Raw genomic sequence first — 23229 nt, 5'->3', positions numbered from 1 at the left:
TATTCTGTGTGCACTTGAGAAAAAGGTGAAATTGGTTGCTTTGGGGTGAAATGTCCTCTAGATATCAATTAGGCCTAACCAGCCCATTGTACCATTTAAAGCTTGTGTTTCCTTCCTTATTTTCTGTTTGGTTGATCTATCCATAGGTGTAAATGGTGTATTAAAGTCTCCCACTATTATTATGTTACTATTAATTTCACCTTTCATACTTGTTAGCATTTGCTTTACATATTAGAGTGCTTCTATTTTGGGTGCATATGTATTTATAATAGTTATATCTTCTTCTTGAATTGATCCTTTGATCATTATGTAGTGTCCCTCTTTCTTGCTTTTCACGGTCTTTATTTCAAAGTCTATTTTATCTGATATGAATATTGCTGTGCCTGCTTTCTTTTGGTTTCCGTTTGCATGAGATATCATTTTCCAGCCCTTCACTTTCAGTCTGCATGTGTCCCTTGGTTTGAGGTGGGTCTCTTGTAGACAGCATACATAGGGGTCTTGTTTTTGTATCCATTCAGCCCCTTTGTCTTTTGGTTGGGGCATTCAGTGCATATACATTTAAGGTAATTATTGATAAGTATGATCCCATTGCCATTTACTTTGTTGTTTTGGATTTGATTTTATAAAGCCTTTCTGTATTTCCTGTCTAGAGAAGATCCTTTAGCATTTGTTGAAGAGCTGGTTTGGTGGTGCTGAATTCTCTCAGCTTTTGCTTGTCTGTAAAACTTTTGAATTCTCCTTCATATCTGAATGAGATCCTTGCTGGGTATAGTAATCTAGATTGTCATTTTTTCTCTTTCATTACTTTAAATATGTCCTGCCATTCCCTTCTGGCCTGAAGAGTTTCTATTGAAAGATCAACTGTTATCCTGATGGGGATATCCTTGTGTGTTATTTATTGCTTTTCCCTTGCTACTTTTAATATTTCCTGTTTGTGTTTGATCTTCATTAGTTTGACTGATATGTGTCTTGGGGTGTTTCACCTTGGGTTTATCCTGTCTGGGACTCTCTCGGTTTCTTGGACTTGGGTGGCTATTTCCTTCCCCATTTTAGGGAAGTTTTCAACTATTATCTCCTCAAGTATTTTCTCATACCCCTTCTTTTTGTCTCCTCTGGGACACCTATGATTCAAATGTTGGGGTGTTTGACAGTGTCCCAGAGGTCTCTGAGGTTGTTCTCATTTCTTTTAATTCTTTTTTCTTTTTTCCTCTCTGGTTCATTTATTTCCACTATTCTATCTTCCACCTCACATCCTATCTTCTCCCTCAGTTATTCTGGTTCCATCCAGAGTCCTTTTTGATCTCAGCTGTTGCCTTATTCATTATTGATTGACTCTTCTTTATTTCTTCTAGGTCCTTGTTAAACATTTCTTGCATCTTCTCAATCCTTGTCTCTAGTCTATTTATCTGTAACTCCACTTTGTTTTCAAGATTTTGGATCAGCTTTACTATCACTATTCTGAATTCTTTTTCAGATAGACTTCCTATCTCCTTCTCTTTTGTGTAGTTTGGTGGGCATTTATCATGTTCCTTTACCTGCTGAATATTTCTTGCCTTTTCATTTTGTTTGGATTGCTGTGTTTGGGGTGCCCTTACTGTAGGCTGGAATTCATGGTTCCTCCTTGTTGTGGAGCCTGCTCCCTGTGGGTGGGGTTGGACTAGTGGCTTGTCAGGGTTTCCTGGTTTGGGGAGTTTGCACCTGTGTTCTGTTGGGTGGAGCTGGATCTCTTCTCTCTGATATGCAGTGAAATGTCCAGTAATGAGTTTTAGGGTGTCTATGGGTTTGGCATGGCTTTGGGCAGCCTGTCTTTTAATGCTCAGGGCTGTGTTCCTGCTTTGCTGGAGAATTAGTGTCATATGCTTTGCACTGGAACTTGTTGGCTTTGGGGTGCAGCTTGATTTTAGTGTTGGCATGGAGACTTTTGGGTGAGCTCTTGTCTATTAATGTTCCATGGAATCAGGAGTTCTCTGATGTTCTCAACTTTTGGAGTTAAACCTCCTGCCTCTGACTTTCATTCTTTCTCCTACAGTAGCCTCAAGACTTCTCCATCCATACAGCATAGATTTTAAAACATCTAGGTTAATGGTGAAACAATTCTCCACAGCGAAAGACACCCAGAGAGGTTCAAAGAGTTACATGGAGAAGAGGGGCGAGGGAGATAGAGGTGACTAGGAGGAGAAGAGGGGAGGTCAAAAGGGGAGAGAGCAATCTAGCCAGTAATCAGTTCTCTATGTATTCTCCAGTCTGTAACACCTAGAGAGATTCACAGAGTTATGTAGAGAAGAGAAGGTGGAGGGAGGAGATAGAGGTGACCTGGGGGTGAAAAGGGAGAGTCAAAAGGGGAGAGGGCAATCAAGGCAGTAATAACATCCCTAAGTGAAAATGGATACTGGAGAATAGATTCTTAAAGGTACAAAATTGATAACAAATGCCAAAAAGCAAAGATTAAAAATCTACAGTATAGGTTAGTCTCTCAAAAATACAATATATAAAAAAATACAAAACAAAATCAATCACTAAATTAAAGAAACATATATATGAAATTTGCTTTAAAAATAGGGTCTTCTTTTTGCAAGGTAATAGTAGGTTATAAAAATGAAAGTTAAAGGAATAATAACTTAAATTTAAAAAAATTACAGAGTGATCATAGTAAAACTATATCTAGCAATTTCTCTGGAGCTTGTGTGGGCAGTGTGGGGTGAGTTCAATTTCAGGTAGTTTGTTGTTCCAGCTTGTACTTCTTCTCAAGGTCTGTAGGCCCCTCCAGTGCTTCATTAGTGTTAGCTGCAGGGTTTTAATCTGTTGCACCTGTCACTTCCATAGCAGGTCCCTCTTTGCTTATTTTGCTTCCTCTGTTTCCAAGTCTCTTCAGTGTCTAGTTTCTGCCCTGACACAAGCAGGAGAAGGTGGTCACTTATTTAGGCTCTCTTGTTCAGTTGTGTTGTGGGGAGGGAGGAACACTGCAAACAGATATCGCTGGCATGTGTGAGGAGTGCTCTCAATGTATTGACCACACTGGGTTTGCCCCAGCTCATGGCAGCGCGTGCTTCCCGGGTCTACACTGCTTGGACTCAAGGGTGCTCTGCAAGGGAACTGTCCAAAGTGGGCCCTGCATTTCATGCACTTCTCAGGTCTAAGCCGCTCAGGTTCTTGGGTACTCTGAAAGGGCACGGGCTCAGTTGGGCCTGCGTTTTGTGCCCTTCCCAGGTTCGAGCAGCTCAGGTGACCAGGTGCTTGGAGGGTTCACTGTCCCAGGTGGGCTGTGCATCTTAATCACCTTCCTGCTCCTGGCTGCTCTGTTTCCCGGGTTCACTGCAGGAGCACTGTCTCAGGTGTGCCGTGTGTCTCCTGTGGGGAGCTGATCTCAGGATGCGACCCTCCTGGCAGATGTCAACCATCCAGGATCTCAGAAAGACGTGGTTAGCAAGTGGGAGACTGCTTACAGTTTGGTGGAGGATGTAGTCTCTGGGGCCGAGATTGCAGCAGCCTCTCGCCTTCCAGCTCTGGCTGTTGCCTGCCTGCCTCCCTGCCCTCGGCGGGGGGACGGGCCTGTGCGCAGCTGGCCAGCTCTCCTTTGGTATAAGCTCAGTTCCTTGTTCTGTGAGCGGGCCAGGCTGTGCGTTAGAATCTTTTGCAGGAAAGGTCTATTTTTTTTTTCTTTCTGGCAATCCCACAGTTTGGGTTACTATCTCACGTTAGCACCCTCAGATTGTCCTCAGAGCATTCAGGCCCGGACCTTACCCTAAGCACGCAGCCTACACCTCCCTGTTCAGCCCCCGCTCGCTGCTGGCAGATGTGAGCATCTGTGCTACTTCTCCACTGACAGTTGTGGTTAGGTGCTTAGTCTGTGGTGTTTTTTTTTTTCCCCTCCCGGTTATGTTGCCCTCTGAGATTCCAAAACTCCCTACAGACCCGCCTGTGGTTTTGTGCTATGTCAAAACGTCTCCTTCACAACTCCCTCCCCAGGACGGTTCTGTCCCTAACTCTTTTGCCTCTCTTTCTATCTTTTATACTTTGTCTTACCTCCTTTCGAAGAGAATGCGTTGCCTTTCTGGGTGCCTGGTGTCCTCCACCAGTGTTCAGAAGTTGTTTTGTGGAAGTTACTCAGCATTTAAATGATCTTTTGATGAATTTGTGGGGGAGAAAGTGGTCTCCCTGTCCTATACTGCCATCTTGGGACCGCCCCTCCACTGCGTTTTTTTAAATTAATTTTTGGCTGCGCTGGGTCTTCGTTGCTGCACATAGGCTTTCTCTAGTTGCTGCGAGTGGGGGCTACTCTTCACTGCAGTTCATGGGCTTCTCATTGTGGGGGCTTCTCTTGTTGAATAGCACAGGCTCTAGAGTGAGGATCAGTAGTTGTGGCTCATGGGCTTAGTTGCTCTGCAGTACGTGGAATCTTTTGGGATCAAAAATCAAACCCATGTCCCCTGCATTGGTAGGAGTATTCTTAACCACTGGACCACCAGGGAAGTCTGCTCCACTGTGCTGAAGCATTGTGCTAAAACAGTCACCCTATTTGTGTCAAGGCCATGCTTCCATCACATGCTCCCAGTCAGGAACTAGATGCAGCAAGAATATTAAATGAGGCCCATTACTGGGAGACACGGGACTCCTCTGATGCAAGGGTTAGAAAGGCTGAGAGCAAGGCTCTTGGGACTCTGCCACCAATTCTCTCTTTCTCTTTTGCTCCATATCTGGCTTTCTTGGCCTTTCCTAGCTCCCTAGTTATTTCTTTCACTGGCCTTTCCCCTGATAAATGTCTTACTTATTGAATTCTCTTGTTGACTACTTTTTCACGGACCTAGAATAACACCCTTTGAAAGTGTCTTCCGTTGATTATCATCTTAATTCATTCCTCTTCCTCCTCTCCTTTCGTCATTGAAGCTTCTCCAAAATTACTGTTTAACCTGATGTTGGAGCTCTTTCCTCTTTCCTGAGCTGCTTTCTACCATCTTCCTGTCCCTTCTCCATTACTCTTGAGCAGGGTTTAAGAAGTCATCACTGACTTCTCTAGTGACTTATCACTAGAGACCAAAGCATTTGGCTAGTTTCTTTTCTTTGAATTCAAGGCAGTCTTAATAACTGTATTTTAGAATGGATGAGAAAACTTTTCATGACCTCATGCAGTGCCCTCATGGCAGGTGAGGAGGCTGTCATCAGACAGCTGGAGGAATTTGTCCAATTTAACGAGGTTTCCCAGGTGGTGCTAGTGGTAAAGAACCCACCTGCCAAGGCAGGAGACATAAGAGACTTGGGTTTGATCCCTAGGTGTGAAGAGCCCCTGGAGGAGGGCATGGCAACCACTCCAGTATTCTTGCCTGGAGAATCCCATGGACAGAGGAGCCTGGTAGGCTACAGCCCATAGGGTTGTGAGGAGTTGCATATCACTGAAGCGACTTGGTATGCCACTCATGCACATCCCATTGAAGGGGCAGATTTAGGAACAGCACCCTGGTCTGTTTTTCTTTTGAGCTCTTAGCTTTGCCATGTGGGTTAAGACTCAGGATGGACCACAACTTTTGAGGGCACCATGGACTATGTGTTTGTCTAAATACAGAGTCTAAATATTCATTACATTTAAAAGATGAGTGTGATTATAGCATTACTTGTAATAGTGGAAAACTATTAACAATACAGAACTTCAATCATTGATAAGTAGTTAAATACATTACTATGGTAGTACATGAAGCTATTAAAATATATATTGTATAAGAGTATTTAATGATGTGGCTATATGCTTATAGTATAGTATTGAATGGGAAAAACAGTTTCAAAAATATGTATGGTGGTGGTTTAGTGGTGATGTCGTGTCCAACTCTTTTGTGACTCTGTGGACTGTAACCTGTCAAGCTCCTCTGTCCATGGGGTTCTCCAGGCAAGAAGACTGGAGTGGGTAGCCTTTCCCTACTCCAGGGGATCTTCCTGACCCAGGAATCAAACCCGGGTCTCCTGCATTGCAGGCGGATTCTTTACTGACTGAGCTATGAGGGAAGTCCATAATCCTAATGCTGTATGAAAGTAAACCTGTATTATCTTTGTAGTTAGAAGAAGAATGCAGTTAGAAGATTTTATGGAATTAGATGTGAGGTTTGTTTAATTTAGTGTCTACTGTTTGACTAGGGTAAACTAGTCAAATTTGGCTGTGCTATAACTGTGTTGCTACAGGAATTACTTGATGAAAAAAATTACCAAATGTGTTTAAGTCAGCTTTAGTAAGTCATTTTGTAAATGCAGTCATTAATAGCATAACTTCTATGGAAGTGTATTTTGCATTCAAGACACAGTGATTAAAAGTGAATTTTGGAAAGTACAACATAATTTTTGGAAGGAGGCAATGATCTGCATGTACGAAAGCAATAAGATAGTTTGCATTTCTCCATCCATGTCCATACTTTGTAAGGGCTTCCCTGGTGGACAGTAAAAAATCTGAGTCAGACACAACTGAGCGACTAACACTTTATTTTATACTTTGTAAGGTATAATGAAACACTGTACATGATTAGAATCTCATCTTATTGAAAATTTAAGAACATACACTTTGAATTTCACTGTGAAAATTTACTCCCTCTGCATAATTAAGGAATGTGATACTTGTCCCTGATGGTCAATTCTCATATTCCCACAAATGGTTAGCAATGTAATACTATGTATTAATTAGAAAAGACAGTATTTTATAAATTAGATATATCATAAAATGGAAGTTTCTCAATAAGGTTTTAAGACGAAAAGACACAGAAAGTTATATAATGGCCCAGGAATGCTGAGAACTTTATAAAAAGTTGATGAAATTTGAGTTATAGTAAAGTTTTAATTTACCTGAGTGGGATGTTCATATTCTTTTTTACTCTTTTATACTAAAGTGAATGTGATTATATGGCTTCTATTTGCCTCCCTGAGTAAACACCAGAATTATAATGACAGCAGCAACAATCATAATAAAGACAATGACAATAGCATTAACATACATAAAGTACTAATTAGTTTCTAGCACTTACTCTGTGCTAAATGCTTTACATATTTTTTTATCAATTTACTCATAAAACAACCAGATGAGTTAATATTGTGATAACTTTTTTTTACAAATAAAGAAATCAAAGTTCAGAGAATATGTAATAGATTTGGGATCCAAATTCATGTCTGATGTAAAAGTCAACTTTGTTGTCGTTCAGTTGCTCAGTCATGTCTGACTCTTTGCAACCCCATGGACTACAGTACACCAGGCTTCCCTGTCCTTTCCTATCTGCTGGAGTTTGCTCAAACGCATGTCCATTGAGTTGATGATGCCATCCAACCATCTCATCCTCTGTCGCCCTCTTCTCCTCCTGCCCTCAGTCTTTCCCAGCATCAGGGTCTTTTCCAATAAGTTGGTTCTTCCCATCAGGTAGCCAAAGTACTGGAGCTTCAGCTTTACCCTCCAATGAATATTCAGAGTTGATTTCCTTTAGGATTGACTGGCTTGATCTCCTTGCTGTCTGAGGGACTTTCAAGAGTCTTCTCCAGCACCACAGTTTAAAAGCATTAATTCTTTGCCGCTTAGCCTTCTTTATGGTCCAACTCTTAAAACCATATATGAGTACTGGAAAAACTGTAGCTTTGACTGTATGGACTTTGTCGGCAAAGTAATGTCTCTGCTTTTTAATATGCTGTCTAGGTTTGTCATAGCTTTTTTCCAAGGAGCAGGCATCTTTTAATTTCACATCTGCAGTCACCATGGTGTGAGGGTTAAATGGTATATCCTATGCAAATCCTATCCTAGAAGCTATTATAAGCTCACTTTCAAGAAAGCAAATTCAGGGACTTCTCTGGCAGACCAGTGGTTACAACTTTGCCTTCTAGTGCAAGGGGCGCAGGTTTGATTCCTGGTCAGAGAATAAGATTCCCCATGCTGCACAGTGTGGCCAAACAAACAAGAAAAACAGAAAGCAGGTTCTTTGACATTTTAACTTATAACCTCAGAATTTTCCATCAGCTAGTAATTGGTTTTTATGTTCAACAGAAAAATGGGTGGATTAGCACCCCCAGATGACAGCTGGAAAGGAGGTCTTCAAGTGCCCTACAATGTTGGACCTGGATTTACTGGAAACTTTTCTGCACAGTTAAGAGATTATTTTTATTGTAGCCCTCTTTAGGGGGAGGAAACCTTTTTTCAGAAAACAATTATAGAGGATGACTGGAAAGTAAAATCTACTATCAGCAGGAGACATAACAACAGGTTGGAAAGGGTATTACACTTACATCCTCACAATTGGACAATGTAATTCTTGCTTATGTGCATTTAGAAATATTCAAAACAATGGAAGATTTAAAAAATGTGGGTGGCAAGCTGTTAACCTGTATTGTTAGCCTGTGTCCTCTATTTTTGTGTTAGAAAAGTCAAGATGCATATCCACTCCAGCAATAAAGTGGAGAGAATTTACAACGTGATTGGAACTCTCAGAGGGGCCGTGGAGCCAGGTAACTCAGTCATCTGTTCAGCGCATGTGGATTGGGCAATGCTTTGGTGCCAGATACCGCTCTGAGCTCCGGGAATGTAGAGAGAACAAAGCGAGGCAACTCTTACTCCTAATGGAACTCATGTAAACACAAAACAGATCCATAGGAGGCAATTTTGCGTTGTGATGCATGTTGTGAATAAAGGTAGGGACGAGATTGGTCAGATGAGCAAGCTTGGTGAAAAACTACGCATGGTTCAGTTAAAGGAACAAGGGAGGAGGAGCAGGGAGAGATGGTTTCTAGGTGTTTGAGCATTTTTTCTCTTTAAAGAATTCCAGATTTCTTTACTGCATATTTTGCATGGAGAAATAGCTTCATAATAATAATAAATAACCCTTACGAAGTTAAGATAACTTCAAGTTAATGAATCCCATACATGGATTTATTTTTTTTTTTACACTGAAATTGGTAAAATCCATAGACATGTGATTTTCATATGATTTCAGATAATCTGCTCAGTGATACATTTGAAAATAATCTTACTTTATTACATTTTGATTCCTTAGGACCTATAAATTTGTAACCAAAATAGAATTAAACTGCATATCTTTCATACAAGCAGCCAGTATTTTCTTTCAGGGGTAAAGAATATTGATATGCCTTCCAGTGAACACTAAGTGATATGCAACTAACTGTTTATTGAACCTCACTGAGTACATGTTTTGTGCCAGCTCTGTGCTAGGCTTTGGGGATGGAGGGATTTTTATAAAAGACCCAGACCGGGGACAAGGAGCCCCCTACATTTAAGTGTGGTAAATGCTTTATCAACATGAAAAGACTGCCCTGAAAGTAGGGTAGGGGTGTGATTCCCTCTCCCTGTAGAAATGGGAGCAGATTATAGAGAGGTGGAATCTTTGAGCTGTACCTTAAAAACTAACTAGAAAGAGTAGAAAGTGGAGAACTCATTATGTGGCCACTCTATTCTTTTACTCTGAAAATACTGGAAACTAAATCGGTAAAAGAGGAATAACAGAGAATATATAAAGAGGTGGAAAAGGACACTTTCATATTCACTTATCATTACTTACATAGTTATAATTACTATAATTCATTGAAGTGTTTACATTTGCCTATCGCATGTATACTTTCTTCATGCATCACATGCAGAATAGTGATATATTTGTGTAAGTCTTTAGGAATGTTGCTGTCTTGAGTCCTTAGTGCCTGGTGTTAGATGCTGTTGAGTCGTTTGCAGTTTGCTCTGTTCTTGGCCTGGATTGGCACGTAATTTTGCAATGATGCTTTCTAGACAGATACGTCATTCTTGGAGGTCACCGGGACTCGTGGGTGTTTGGTGGCATTGACCCTCAGAGTGGAGCAGCTGTCGTTCATGAAATTGTCAGGAGTTTTGGAAAGCTGAAGAAAGAAGGTAATGTAAGCAAAAAGTAAAAAGACCATTTTTTCTGAATCTCAGTTTGGTCTTCAGTAAAGTGAGTGTAAAATCACCACCTCAGTGGTTTGTGTGCAGCAGCACAGAGGCTGCATGCAAATTAAATCATAGTAGTAGCATACACTATGTCACAGTGGCTAGGAGCAGAGAGTAGCTCTCAGTAGTTAGCAGCTGTATTACTGGTGTTCAGTTGCTCAGTCTTGTCTGACTCTTTGCAACCCCATGGACTGTAGCCCACCAGGCTCCTCTGTCCATGGGATTCTCCAGGCAAGAATACTGGAGTGGGTTGCCGTATCCTCCTCCCGGGGATTTTCTCAACCCAGGGATCGAACCTGCATCTCCTGCATTAGAGGTGGATTCTTTACCAACTGTGCCACCTTATGTTGATTAATAATATTGTTTATTCCTTTATATATTTATTTTTAATAATTCATTTATTATAATATTCACATCATTTATATTTAGATACTAAATTATAATCTGAAATAAAGGAATTATACTGTTCATGGTTTTTTTTGGCAGCAAAGAAGATGGAAAAGGGTTTCTTCCCTGCAGAATAGACACCAGAATTAGGTTATAAGCCATTGTGTCCTGGTCTGAGAAATGTGAACAGGAGTTCCTTGGTCTCTTCCAAGCCTCAGGCCTCAGGTCAAGGGCTCTAAGTGATTGAGGAGATGAAAGCTTAGTCAGAAAAATGCTGGTCTTCTTGCTTAATATGATGCTGTCAAAAGTTTCATATCTGCTTTCTCACAGTCCAGCTTTGGTTTCTCCCATGGACTTTCAGATTTTACTGTACTGTTAGACTGACCATTACTTCCATCAGTTTAGAACATTTTTATGAAACCAAAATAAAATTCAGTTCAAATGGTTGTTTTTTAAAATGAACACTGCACACTGAGAAGAGAAGGTCTACTTTGTTTACTGCTCCTGCAAACAAGGTGTCTGGGCTGGAAATGTGATCGTAATTTTTCTTTCTTTTTTTTTTTTTTTTTTAGCAACAATGAAAATAGTAAAACTATGTTTAGTAAAAATATGTTTGCATGATACCTACTTTCTCAGAGAAACAATGTTATTATATTTGCTATCTGTTTTGAACTCATAGCATCAGGGAGATGTTTACCTAGTTATTTCGATTTACAAATGTATTAACTGATGGACTTCCCTGGCAGTCTAGTGATTAAGACTCCACGCTTCCAGGGGGCACAGATTTGATTCCTGGTTGGAAAGATCCCACATGCTGTGAAGCATGGCCAAAAACAAAGAAAAAGCTAAAATAAATTAACTGAAGTGTTTAGGATTCAGTAATTCACCCAAGGTTGTGTAGCGGGTGTGTGACAGAATCTGGGATTGAAATTCAGATTTCTGGCTCCCGGTCCAAAAAACCGTGACATCTCTCTTTGAAATTAAATCTAAGGGTGCTCTGTTCTTTTTACCATGCAGTTTTCTTATTCTTTAAGAAAACAGAATTATGGAAACTAGAATTTACATAGTTTGTAAATTACGTTGTATTTAATATTATTACAAAAAGTTTCATTATTTTGCAAGAAGGATCCCTGTGGTAAATATAAAACATGACTATGACAGTTACAGAATGTGCCTATAGACTGCAGTGATGAGGAATAATAATTAATCGGGGATTTGAGTAATAACTATTAATACACTTAACAAAAATGACTCAATAGCCAGAGGGGTATTGAGCCTTAATAAGCACAAATGAAATATGTACTCAAACAAGGAGAACTTGTACTGTTTGGAGCACTTGTTCAGTGCTGTCTTTCTAACTGTTATGCCATTTAATCCTCCCAACAGTCAAAGAATATCTTTATCTTTGCTCTGCTCTTCCTGGTATACAGATGTTGAAACAGGGATTTAGCAAGTTTGAGTAACATTCCCTTGGTCCTATTGCTAGTAAGGGGAAGAACCAGGGCTTGAATTAAGATATGTTTAACTCCAGGGTCGGTGTTTATAACTCCAAGCCACATGACCTTCCTACTGAATGGTGTACTTTTCAGCAGCAGCAGACCCTGTCGTTGCGAACGGAGTTTCTGTTGACTGATTCTGGCAAAGAATGGCATGAAGTCACACAACCAACTGATACTGAACCATTGTTTGTGTGATGCCAGTGCAGCTTGGGAGAATTGTAAAGGATTTTCTCTCAGTTCTATTGGCTGTAAGAGCGTAGTCTATATCTAGCACTTTCTTTCACTCCAGGCAGCTGCAGACCACAGATGGCTTCCTATTCTTAGCCAATCATTGTAAACCTATTAGAATGTTTTATGAATTCATAGAATATTTTTTAAAAATTATTTATTTAAATTTATTTATTTTTAATTGAAGCATAATCACAGTATTGCTTTGGTTTCTGCCATACATCAACACGAATCACCCATTTGTATACATATGTCCCCTCCCTTTTAAGCCTCCCTCCCACCTTCCATCCCATCCCATCCCTCTAGGTTGTCACAGAGCACCTGTTTGAGTTCCCTGGATCTCACAGAATTTTTACCATGTCTATATTCCTCCCCCATTTTCAGTACAAATGCTCTACTTTGTATTTACAGATCAACTTTAAAATCATTGAGAAGGAAATTAAGATTATCACCATAATTCACCCTTCCTAAGTAACCAATGAATTTTTGCTGTTATGCTGTTGGGCATGCTGATGTCTTGGCTATATTATGCATTTTTCCAGCTTTTATCAGTTCAGTTCAGTTGCTCAGTCATGTCCAGCTCTTTGCAACCCCACGGACTGCAGCATGCCAGGCTTCCCTGTCCATCACCAACTCCTGGAGTTTACTCAAACTCATGCCCATTGAGTCAGTGATGCCATCCAACCATCTCATCCTCTGTCGTCCCCTTCTCCTCCCGTCTTCAGTCTTTCTCAGCATCTGGGTCTTTTCCAATGAGTCAGTTCTTCGCATCAGATGGCCAAAGTATTGGAGCTTCAGCTTCAGCGTCAGTCCTTCCAATGAATATTCAGGACTGATTTCTGAACTGGTTGGATCTCCTTGCAGTCCAAGAGACTCAAGAGTCTTCTCCAACACTATAGTTCAAAAGCATCAATTCTTTGGTGCTCAGCTTTCTCTATGGTCCAGCTCTCATATCCATACATGACTACTGCTTTGACTAGACGGAAATTTGTTGGCAAAGTAATGTCTCTGCTTTTTAATATGCTGTCTAGAATGGTCATAACTTTTCTTCCAAGGAGCAAGCATCTTTTAATTTCATGGCTGCAATCACCATCTTAGGTATGCACATATATTTCAGGATGGAGGCCTCGAAGAACAATTCTGTTTGCAAGCTGGGATGCAGAAGAATTTGGTCTTTTTGGTTCCACTGAGTGGGCAGAGGTTAGTTTATTATCTGATGTAAGATGGATTTTCATAACAATAAAACAGATAATATTTAATTCACAAGAATGTAAGAAAAATGTCCTTCCAGCAAGAAAATATTCAAACCCTTTTTTCAAAAGTCTGAAACAATGTATTCATGTTAAAAAATTTTGTCAGCTTGTACTGTCTTCCTCATATCATAATGGCCTACTTTAAATCATGCTAAGAGTGAGATGGAAAATCTCACCACAGAATATTTATGAGACTTCTTGCAAAGTAATTTTACCTCCACACATTGTTGGCTATGGGTAATAGAAGCATTGCTGGTAAAGTAAATATATGCAAAAATAACATTTATTACATTAACTTATAGTCATGATATAAATATTTACTTATCTCCTATTATCTTGAAATTATGAGAAGCCATGTGCTTACATTTTCTTTGAAGTTTACCAAGAAAAAAAATGGTATTCCTGTAAATGAAGATTTATGCTGGTGTCAAGAAGAGCTGAAATATTTTGATTTGCCTCTTTCATATTATTTTACTTACTTTCATGTTTTTTCACTTTATTTTTTATAAATAAAATGACACAGATAAATAAAAGGACACAGAAAATTGCTTGTTTTGGAGATTCAGAGTCCACTTCTAGCAAAAAAAATCTTGCTACTCTTTGGCAGTGTTTTAAAATTGAAAACAAAGTTTTAAGGTTTTGACCAGTAGGTGGTACCATAACACAGGAGAACTTAGCTTCCAGGATTATGTGTGATTAAGAAATCAACTTTTCCGCTCACCATATTAAGAATGTGGACAGTTTCATCTCAAATTTTAGTCTTAAAAATGTTTTGCTTGTTATTTCTTGCCAAATTCTTTCAAACATTGAAAATCTTGAAAGTCATATATGTCAAATTTGGGGTGAACTTGGGCCAACTTCATTCACAAACCATACAGTAAATGTATATGTGCATTTTTTTAAAGAAGGGAGTTATGACTATATGTTTATTTATTCATTTACTTTATTTATTTATTATAGGAAAATTCCAGACTCCTTCAGGAGCGTGGTGTGGCCTATATCAATGCTGATTCTTCTATAGAAGGTGAATATCATCAGTTTCATAGGAAAATATATATGATCTTGGTAGTACAGCAGTTTAGTTCATAAATCACATGCTGACAAAGAATAGAAATCTGGTGACAGGTGGTGAGGGAATCTCCTGCGGGTTTGCTGTGCTCGGGGCAGCTCTGAGCTCGAGGATGCTAATTTGGACTCTATTGAAACAGCACCCTTTGATTTGTTTCATCTGGCATATTACCGTATCTGTGGTAGGAATTCAGTGACTGTTAAATGAATAAATCAGTCATGGAACTAGAGATTTCTATAATTTTAGAGTGAGCTATCAAAAAGCTATGATTTATGTTTAACTCCTATCATTATCATAGCATGCATACACATTTTGAGGACAGATAGTAGCTTCCAAGATTTCGTCTTTCACCAAGATTTTTTTCTTCTAAATTTTTTTTCTTCAGTTCAAACATTTATTAAGCACCTCTCTATGCAATGAACTTCCCAAGGTTTCAAAAGAATTAGGGGTTGATAAAGAACAGTCTAATACTTCAGAGTTTAAGATTTAGTATGTGCTGTGCTGCGCTTAGTTCCTGAATCCTGTCAAACTCTGTGACTCCGTGGACTGCAACCCACCAGGCTCCCTTGTCTGTGGGGATTCTCCAGGTAAGAATACTGGAGTGGTTTGCCATGCCCTCGTGCAGGGGATCTTCCCGACCCAGGGATCGAACCCAGGTCTCCTGCACTGCATTCAGATTCTTTACCATCTGAGTCACCAGGGAAGCCCAGGATTGAGTATAGATGATAAAATAAGTCAGTCTAGGATTCTGATATATGCAGGTACTCTCAGAAAGGTATTAATGTACTGATCTTGGAATTCAGAGGACAGAACGATAGCAACTTCAGAAAAGGCTTGAGAAATGAGATAAGCATTGAAGGCAGGACTTTTAGAATGGGTTTGTTTTGATAAACAGAGATTCCAATGAAGACAATCTCAGGTCAATTTCCAAGAAACCCAAACAGTCCACTGTCACTCACTGCACCGTGGTGATGGTTTAGATGCTAATTGTGTCCGACTCTTGCGACCCCATGGACTGTAGCCTGCCAGGCTCCTCTGTCCATGAGATTTTCCAGGCAAGAATACTGGAGTGGTTTGCTGTTTCCTTCGTCAGGGGATCTTCCCGACCCGGGGATTGAACCCGGGTCTCCTGCACTGCAGGCGGATTCTTTACCGACTGAGCCACCAGGGAAGCGGGTATGAATCACACTACACCATAGCCCTGCTCATCTTTCTGTTCCTTGTCAGCCACTGTGACTGTTGTTCTCTATCCTCAGATTGCTGTTCAACACACCATCTGTTAATTCTTAGAGTCTCCTTAGGAATGCCACTTTTTCCCCCAGGAAACTATATCATTGTAATATTCATCACTGCCATTATTAAGTAATTATTTGTTTTACAAACTGCCTCCCTTTCTAGACTATATTCTTCCACCAGGAACAGGTGGGATCATACTTCTTCATCCCTGGATTCTTAATGTCTCATTAAATAAATGTCATTTGCATGGGTGCAACAAATGAATGTGTAAATGAATGAAGGGTGGACTATAGAATATTTTATTTAGTTTATTAGTAAGTCTGCCATGTCAAAAATAGTCGGGACATTGCACATGATGGAGGCACATTGGCATTTACACTTTCTTCTTTGTCCATATATCTGAGCTGCTTTGTCTCCTAAGTTAGTGCATTTCGGTTATCTTCCCCTCCTTCCTCTGACTTTCCTTAGTTAGCGGCTCAGGGGTTGGGCTTATATCTGGCCCTGCTACTTCTTAATTACGTGACCTCAGATTGTTGCTCTCTGTGTCAATTTTCTCAGGTCGCAGTAGAGTTACTAAGATCACATATCTCAAAGGGTCTTGTAAGGGAGAAGAAGTTAATAATTACAAAACTCCCAGAGTTGTCCCTTGCACAGGGTTAATGTTCAGAAATGTTAACTTGGATTATTATCATCCTTGTTTAAACACTTAGGAAGATGAAATACCTTGTCACACAGAAGAAATTTTCCAAACATGTATTCTTCAAAAGTAGAATAACATTCTATTGCTATTTTTTTAAGATTTTAATGCATTTTTTTAATCTGTGGATTTTGCTGATCATGTCATTCTGAGTTAATGCTCTTTTGTTGTCTCCCGATCCTTTTTAGGATCAAAAGCAAATAACACCCCCATTAGTCTGTGATTGGAACACAGCTTTTCTCACTTTGTTATGTATTTAAAATTTTATTAACTGCTCCTTTCTCAAATAATATAGTAAATCATGTATTGGCTTTCTAATGTTAAGATGCAAAATTTACGAAGAAAAAATTCCTACTGAAACCATTCTGAAATAACTCTCTCTTCAAAGACACTACTATCCTGTTTGGGGTGTTTCTATCATGTTGACATTCATATATAAAATTTAGCTCAAAGTGCCATCAACGGCAAATGCTGTTAAATATAAACATTTACTTTAAATGTTTTAAAGTAAAGCTTTAAATATAAACGTTTATTTGACACAGTAATCCTGTGAGGGAAGTACATTCATCATCTCTGTTGTATGGAACATTTGCTTTGGCAGAGTAGAAGGTAAAGTTTTGGAAAGGTGAGAGGTGATTGAAGATTGTTTCATGTGTTGCACCAAGGGTCAAGGTGAGGATGAATTTTAGCCAGGGATGAGTTGGAAAGTTCTGACCGGATTTGAATCCTATTTATTTATTTTTGGCTGCACCTCAGGGTTCGTGGGATCTTAGCTTCTGGTCTGAGATCAGATCTGTGCCTCCTGCGGTAGAAATGCAGTTTCCTAACCGTTGGACTGCCACGCAAGTCCCAGTCAGATTTTAAAAGGGTCATTCTGGCTAAGGAGCTAGCAATGGTCTTTGAATGGAAGAATAAAATAAAGTAATGAAATAGAAAACAGTCTTCTTGTCTTTCAGGAAACTACACTCTGAGAGTTGATTGTACCCCGCTTATGTACAGCTTGGTATATAACCTAACAAAGGAGGTAAAAATAATTACGTGGAATTTTAAGTTCTATAAATGTTTTCCTGAGGTGGCATTTTTATGTCTATTATGTCGAACAGCTGTTGTTTTATAACTTTTTTTTTTCACATAGCAAAGATCCACTCCTAGAAACGTCTTATAGATGGTGGGTGCACACCGCCCTTTCTTCCCACACCAGTCTGAGGCAGTCTGTGGGGAGCATTGCGTATGCCGTATCCATTTGAGAATGAGAAAACAGAGCTCAAAAAGCATTAGCCATTGAAGTCACACAGCTTGTTCAGTAGCTGCGCCGTGACCAAGTCCTGTGGTTTAGCTTCTTAGTTTTAAAACTGATGTTTACTCTTTAATATGATACCGGTTAATCGGGACTCAAGAAAAGCTGGTATTTCTAACTGGCTGAGAAAGAGTAAGTAAATCACCACATGCAGACTCCTGGGACGGAGCCTGGAGTACATGAATTGAATGTACTCAGTTCATGATTTCCTGCTGTGGCTTTCAGTCCCCTGAGCTAAAGTTGCCTTATTCCCTCTGACAGCAGCCCGAGATACTGAACCTGGTAGTGTCTGAATTCCTGCAGGACTGACAGGCAGCTCTTCATTTTAGTTCTCCTGCCCCATAAAGCCTCTGGTCCTAGAGTTAGTCATAATGAATGAGCTTTTGCTTGGTAGATTTTTGTTTTTACTGCTATTTACCTGCTTTGAACAGAAAAAGGAAAAAAAAAAAAACTTGATTATTTAACAAAGAGCTAACGCTACCCACTCCAGTACTCTTGCCTGGAAAATTCCATGGATGGAGGAGCCTGGTGGGCTATAGTCCATGGGTTCACAAAGAGTTGGACATGACTGAGTGACTTCACTTAACAGAATTACCAACTGAAGTATTTACTAAGAAAAACATTTGTTTCCCTGAAGTAGGGATTTTACATAGACCCTAAACATATGGTTAAGCTTTGGTTTAACAAGCATGGAATTTAATTTATTGACATTTCCAGTAGGAGTGGAAAAGTTTAATTTGGCACTAATCTATTTGTATGTTCCTTAAGAGTTCCTGCAGGATCTGTAGTTTTTAATCAATTCCTGGGATGTGTTTACAAAATTAAATACTGGAAACATTGCATCTCAGAGAATTCCACCATTTATGGAATTTAAAATCAATGCTAAGGAAGCTTGGCAGTTATATCTGCTTACCAGGTGGGTTGGTGGTTCTCTGTGACAAATGCAAAAACACTACTTCTAGGTTAGGTTTGAAATTATGTGATACTTGGTAATCTTGGATTTTTAAAAATTATGTTTTGTTTATTTTGAGAAGATGATTTGCAGTATTTCAAATTTTAGTGATAAACTAAGCAATCTAGTAATATATTTCTACATTATTCAAAATTCATATTTCCTAAAATAAATCGAATGTTTCTGCCATTTGTAGCAAAAAGTTTTGGGTAAATTTATAAGCTTGAGTGAAGTTATTTTGTTGCTTTACATACTGACATTTTACCTCATACTTGTGTAAATTTAATTGTGTTCACATTGACCATTGCACATCCCTGTATTATAGTGCCTAGCACATGAAATCCACACTTTTATTTACAGTTCCCACTAGTAGATGATATGTAACATGTGTTATTACACTTTGTATTGCTAGCATCTACAAAAAGTCTTCCACAGCATAAGTAGTCTATAAATTTTTTTGAGTTTAATCTGTTAAAAAAAAAAGATCATAGGACTTTTATTAAATACAAAATAAAAGCTTTTTATACCATATATTAGTCAATTAACAATAGTAGTGGAATATTAATTACAATTTAGTGTGCTAAATGTTTTGGCATAACATTTAATGCTCTGAAACGCACATTCAGTAGTAAGGCATATTTTACTCCCTTAGTTTTCTTATCTGTAAAATCTAAAAATTCATTAAAGCCCTGTGTTTAACATAAATACAGTATACACTCAACTAAGTGAAATATTATTGCATTTATTTTCTTATGTATTATTTAATGACTTTGACATCCTTGTTGGCACAAAGCAATGTTAAAACAAAACAAAAGTCTTCCCTTAACCAGCTTGTTCCTTTTCATTTTTTTTTAAGAGGAGAAGGAATGGATCTTTGAAAGTAGCCTCCTTTAATTCAGAAGAATAGATTGAAAAAATCTTATAATATGACCATTCATCTGAATTTAATGACTTGGTAATAATTTGGTGTATCCTTTCTTTCCATACACTCCATGTATTTTTTTTATAATAGGTGTATTATGTATAGTAACATTTTCCCATATCATCAGAAACTCAGTGCTGTAATTCTTAATGACTGCTAATGTATGAATTGCTTTTCATATTTTCCTTAATATGATTTAACTACTCATTCCCTGGTTAAAAGATATTTAGATTTTGAAACATCTGATTTATAAGTATACTCTCTTTTTTCCCCCCGTTTAACTCATGTAGCTCCGAAGTCCTGATGAAGGTTTTGAAGGCAAGTCTCTTTTTGAGAGCTGGAATGAAAAAAGTCCTTCCCCTGAATTCAGTGACTTGCCAAGGTAAACAAACAGAACTCTGTACGGAATTTAGTAAGGAATTGTGTCAAAAATAAAGGATAGCTTCTTTTAATAAATAATAAAAGTTTAAAATTCTCTAACATCTGATAAAGATTAAGCAATGCTTAGGTTCACAAATAAAATTGTCACCTGAAAACTGAGTTTGCCTCTCAGGGGATGTAGAGCCAAAAGACACAACCAAGTCAAAGAACTGGAGATGGAAGGATGAATGATTTGCAGCAAGTTTGGAAAACGTTGGGTGTGCTTCGTCAGTCCTGTATGACTCTTTGTGACCCACTGTGGGTGTAGCCCACCAGGCTTCTTTGTCCATGGGATTTCCCAGACAAGAATATTAGAGTGGGTTGCTGTTTCCTTCTCCAGGGGATATTCCCAACCCAGGGATCAAATCTGCATCTCCTGTGTCTCCTTCATTGCAGGCAGGTTCTTTACTTGCTGAGCCATCACGGTAGCCTGGAAAACACTGGGGATCTTTCCCAAAGCAATATCTCCCTGAACAGTAAAATCATAGATGTTTTAAGCTAAGAGTACATGCATATTCAGAAAGGGGCTTGAGCAGAGTATAATTCGTAATAAACTTGGGACAAAATCTGAGAAAGTCCAAACTTTAGTTGACTGAGTTCAGAGAAGGTTAACCTCGTCGTTCCCCGCTGATCTGGTTGAGCACACACAGGGGTTTACGTTCTGCAGAACAGCTCAGAAATGTTCTTTAGGCTAGCATTTGCCATGGCAACTGAACTGAAAGTCTTTACAGCGGGCCTATTATCTTTGCTGTTGTTACTTCTCTTGCCTAAGGCTTTTGTTTCTAAATTTTCTTGTTGCCTTAAAATCATTTATTACTGAGACTTGTTCAGGGATAAGCATTGTGACCAGGGCTTTATCACAAAATGGCTTAGATCAAAAGTGAGTTGTCTTATGTCAAGAAAGCCAAACCTAGTTCTCTTTTTCTAGGGACCCCCGACCCTGTCTGCTTACAAAGTATGGGTATGTGTTTTGAAATTAAATCTGTAGGCCATCAAAATGTGATTCTCTTTTGAATAGTTTATGCACATGGTGCCTAAGTCTGTCCTCTTGCTGCTTAATAAATTTCCTTTTTTCTGAACATCATGCAATATTTTGGTAACGCTGAGAAGAATATAGACATCATATCAGGTTTAGCCATATTTTCACAAGCAAGGGATGAAGAATAAATGTCTCAGTAGTTTGAGATTAAGATAACAGTATGAATAATTTAAATTTTTAAGGATAGGATTTAAATCTGAGTTATCTGAAAATTTTCTGATTCTTTTAACTGTATCATGTACAACAAATATAGATAATAAAATAAGTCAGTGGAGGAAAATACTAACTTCAAGAATCTTTTTTTTTTTTTTTTTAAATAGTGAAATACAATTGTGATTCATAGTAAGTGCATATTTGGTCTTCTTGATTCTCTTAAATAGCTCCTAAAATCCGTGGAATTTTCTAAGAAGTGAGAGGGACAAAGGTATCTTTTGTTTTGTTAATGAGGTAACACGGACCCATACCTAAAGTGGGGACTGGTTGCCGGGAGAAACAATCAAGTGATTTGAGGATTGTAAGTCTCAATCTGGCCCTCAACCTCTCTGGAAGGGAGGCAGCCTGAGGTTGACCCAGTCACCAATGTCCAATAGCTTAACTGATTATGACCATGTCCTGAGGTTTTCATAAAGCCTCAGAACTCTAGAGTTTGGGGGAGCTTCCTGGCTGGTGAGCATGTGGAGGTGCTGGAAGAGTGGTGAGCCTGGGCAGGGTTGGGAGTTCTGACCCCTTTCCCATACCTCATCCTATGCATCTCTGGCATCTGGCTGTTCCTGAGTTATAATTTTAAACTATGAATCGGTGATCTAGTAAGTAAATGCTTCTCTGGGTCCTGTGAGCTGCTCTGGCCAATCCAAGGAGGGGCTTGTGGGACCCTGCTCTCGGTAGCGGTTGGTCAGAGGCACAGGATTCTGAGTGGGAGGGGTGGGACAGTCTCTGGTGGTGAGCCCTTCATGTCCGGGACCTGACACTACCTCCATGTGGACAGAACTGAGTTGAATTGTAGAACACCCAGCTGGTGTCCTGGAGAATTATGTGCTGTCGGTGTGGGAAACCCTCCCCTCCCCACATAAACAGGTTGGAATTGGGTCCAGAAACTCAAAAGAACAATGATCACCCCTCCGCAAAATAGTCTTATGGAAGTAGATATTTTGAGATAAAAAATGACATTCCCCCCCCCTTTTTTTTGCTGCTTCTCTAAAGGCAATATATCTAAAATTTGTATTTATAGTATTGAGTGGAGATTTAGTTTAATTCATTTCAATATGTATTCAGTGAAGAAGTTACTCAAATAATCCTGTATTTTATCTCTAAAAGGATTAGCAAATTAGGATCTGGAAATGATTTTGAAGTGTTCTTCCAAAGACTTGGAATTGCTTCAGGCAGAGCAAGGTATACTAAAGATTGGGTAAGTCTATTAATAATTTCTTCAGGATTAATTATGAATATATTTTAGCTAAACAAATAATTCTGGATCAATAAAAGTGACTTAAGCACCATGCTCGCTCCATCCCTGATTTTGTTCAGCAACTTAGAATTCTTCCCATGTTTAATTGGTTTCTTCTGATGTCTGTCTGCATGTTTGCAATCATATACTTCTGCTATTTCTTTCTTTTTCAGTTTTAGGTATTATCCATTTACTTCTTTCTAGGGAAGCTAGGCATTCAGTTCTCTTATGTCACTTCCTCTCCCAACCCCCAAATACTTTCCTTCATGGCATTGTTTTCAATATCATATTTGTGCTATGCTTGTTGATTAGAAGACATTTTTTTTTTCCTCCATGTATCTACAAACTTTTAGTATATTCAGGCTCATCAGGTGATCCGGCAGAGTTCATTTTCCCTGTTGGGGTTCTTCTGCTCCTCTGGGTTCTCTGGTTATTCTTTCTGCCTGTGGCACAGTTTTTGCCTAAATTTTAAAAGACAGCTGAGAACATCTTCATTTCACTCATACTTTGGATTTTCTGTTTCCCAGATTTTATGTCTTCCTTTTTCTTATTTACTCACCATTTTTTTTCTGAATCACATCTTTCAGGCACTTCTTGAAAAGAGTAAACAAAAGCTAAATACCTTGCATGCCTATTATACTACACACGAAGTCTTCAATAATTTGACTGGGAAGCAAAGTTTTGTTGCAAATTCTGTACCCTTAGAATTTTGATCTTATTCCTTTATTGTCTCCCAGCCTGCTGAGAGATGTTATTTGTTCCCTGATCTGTTGTTTCTTGCTTTTTATTTTTAAAGGAAAATTTTAGTATCTACTCTTTATGACTGTGTTGTTCTTTGTGAACAAATGCGTATTATGTCATATTTTA

The 23229-nt window shown here is 38.9% G+C and overlaps 1 protein-coding gene across 1 annotated transcript in view; it reads left to right on the top strand.

The window, feature by feature from the left end:
* The window catches only part of FOLH1 (folate hydrolase 1), a 70650-nt gene that overhangs the window by 31412 nt on the left and 16009 nt on the right, over positions 1-23229 (top strand). The window contains exons 8-15 of the mRNA XM_065936829.1: positions 7997-8095; positions 8369-8454; positions 9743-9862; positions 13151-13233; positions 14247-14310; positions 17245-17312; positions 19750-19841; positions 22233-22323. Coding sequence (XP_065792901.1) covers positions 7997-8095; positions 8369-8454; positions 9743-9862; positions 13151-13233; positions 14247-14310; positions 17245-17312; positions 19750-19841; positions 22233-22323 — 703 coding nt within the window. The remainder of the gene's footprint in view (positions 1-7996; positions 8096-8368; positions 8455-9742; positions 9863-13150; positions 13234-14246; positions 14311-17244; positions 17313-19749; positions 19842-22232; positions 22324-23229) is intronic.

Source organism: Muntiacus reevesi, chromosome 5 (assembly GCF_963930625.1).
Source record: "Muntiacus reevesi chromosome 5, mMunRee1.1, whole genome shotgun sequence".
NCBI classification, from domain to species: Eukaryota; Metazoa; Chordata; class Mammalia; order Artiodactyla; family Cervidae; genus Muntiacus; species Muntiacus reevesi.
Note: the sequence above shows the minus strand (reverse complement) of the source record. Positions and strands in the feature narration are given on the sequence as shown.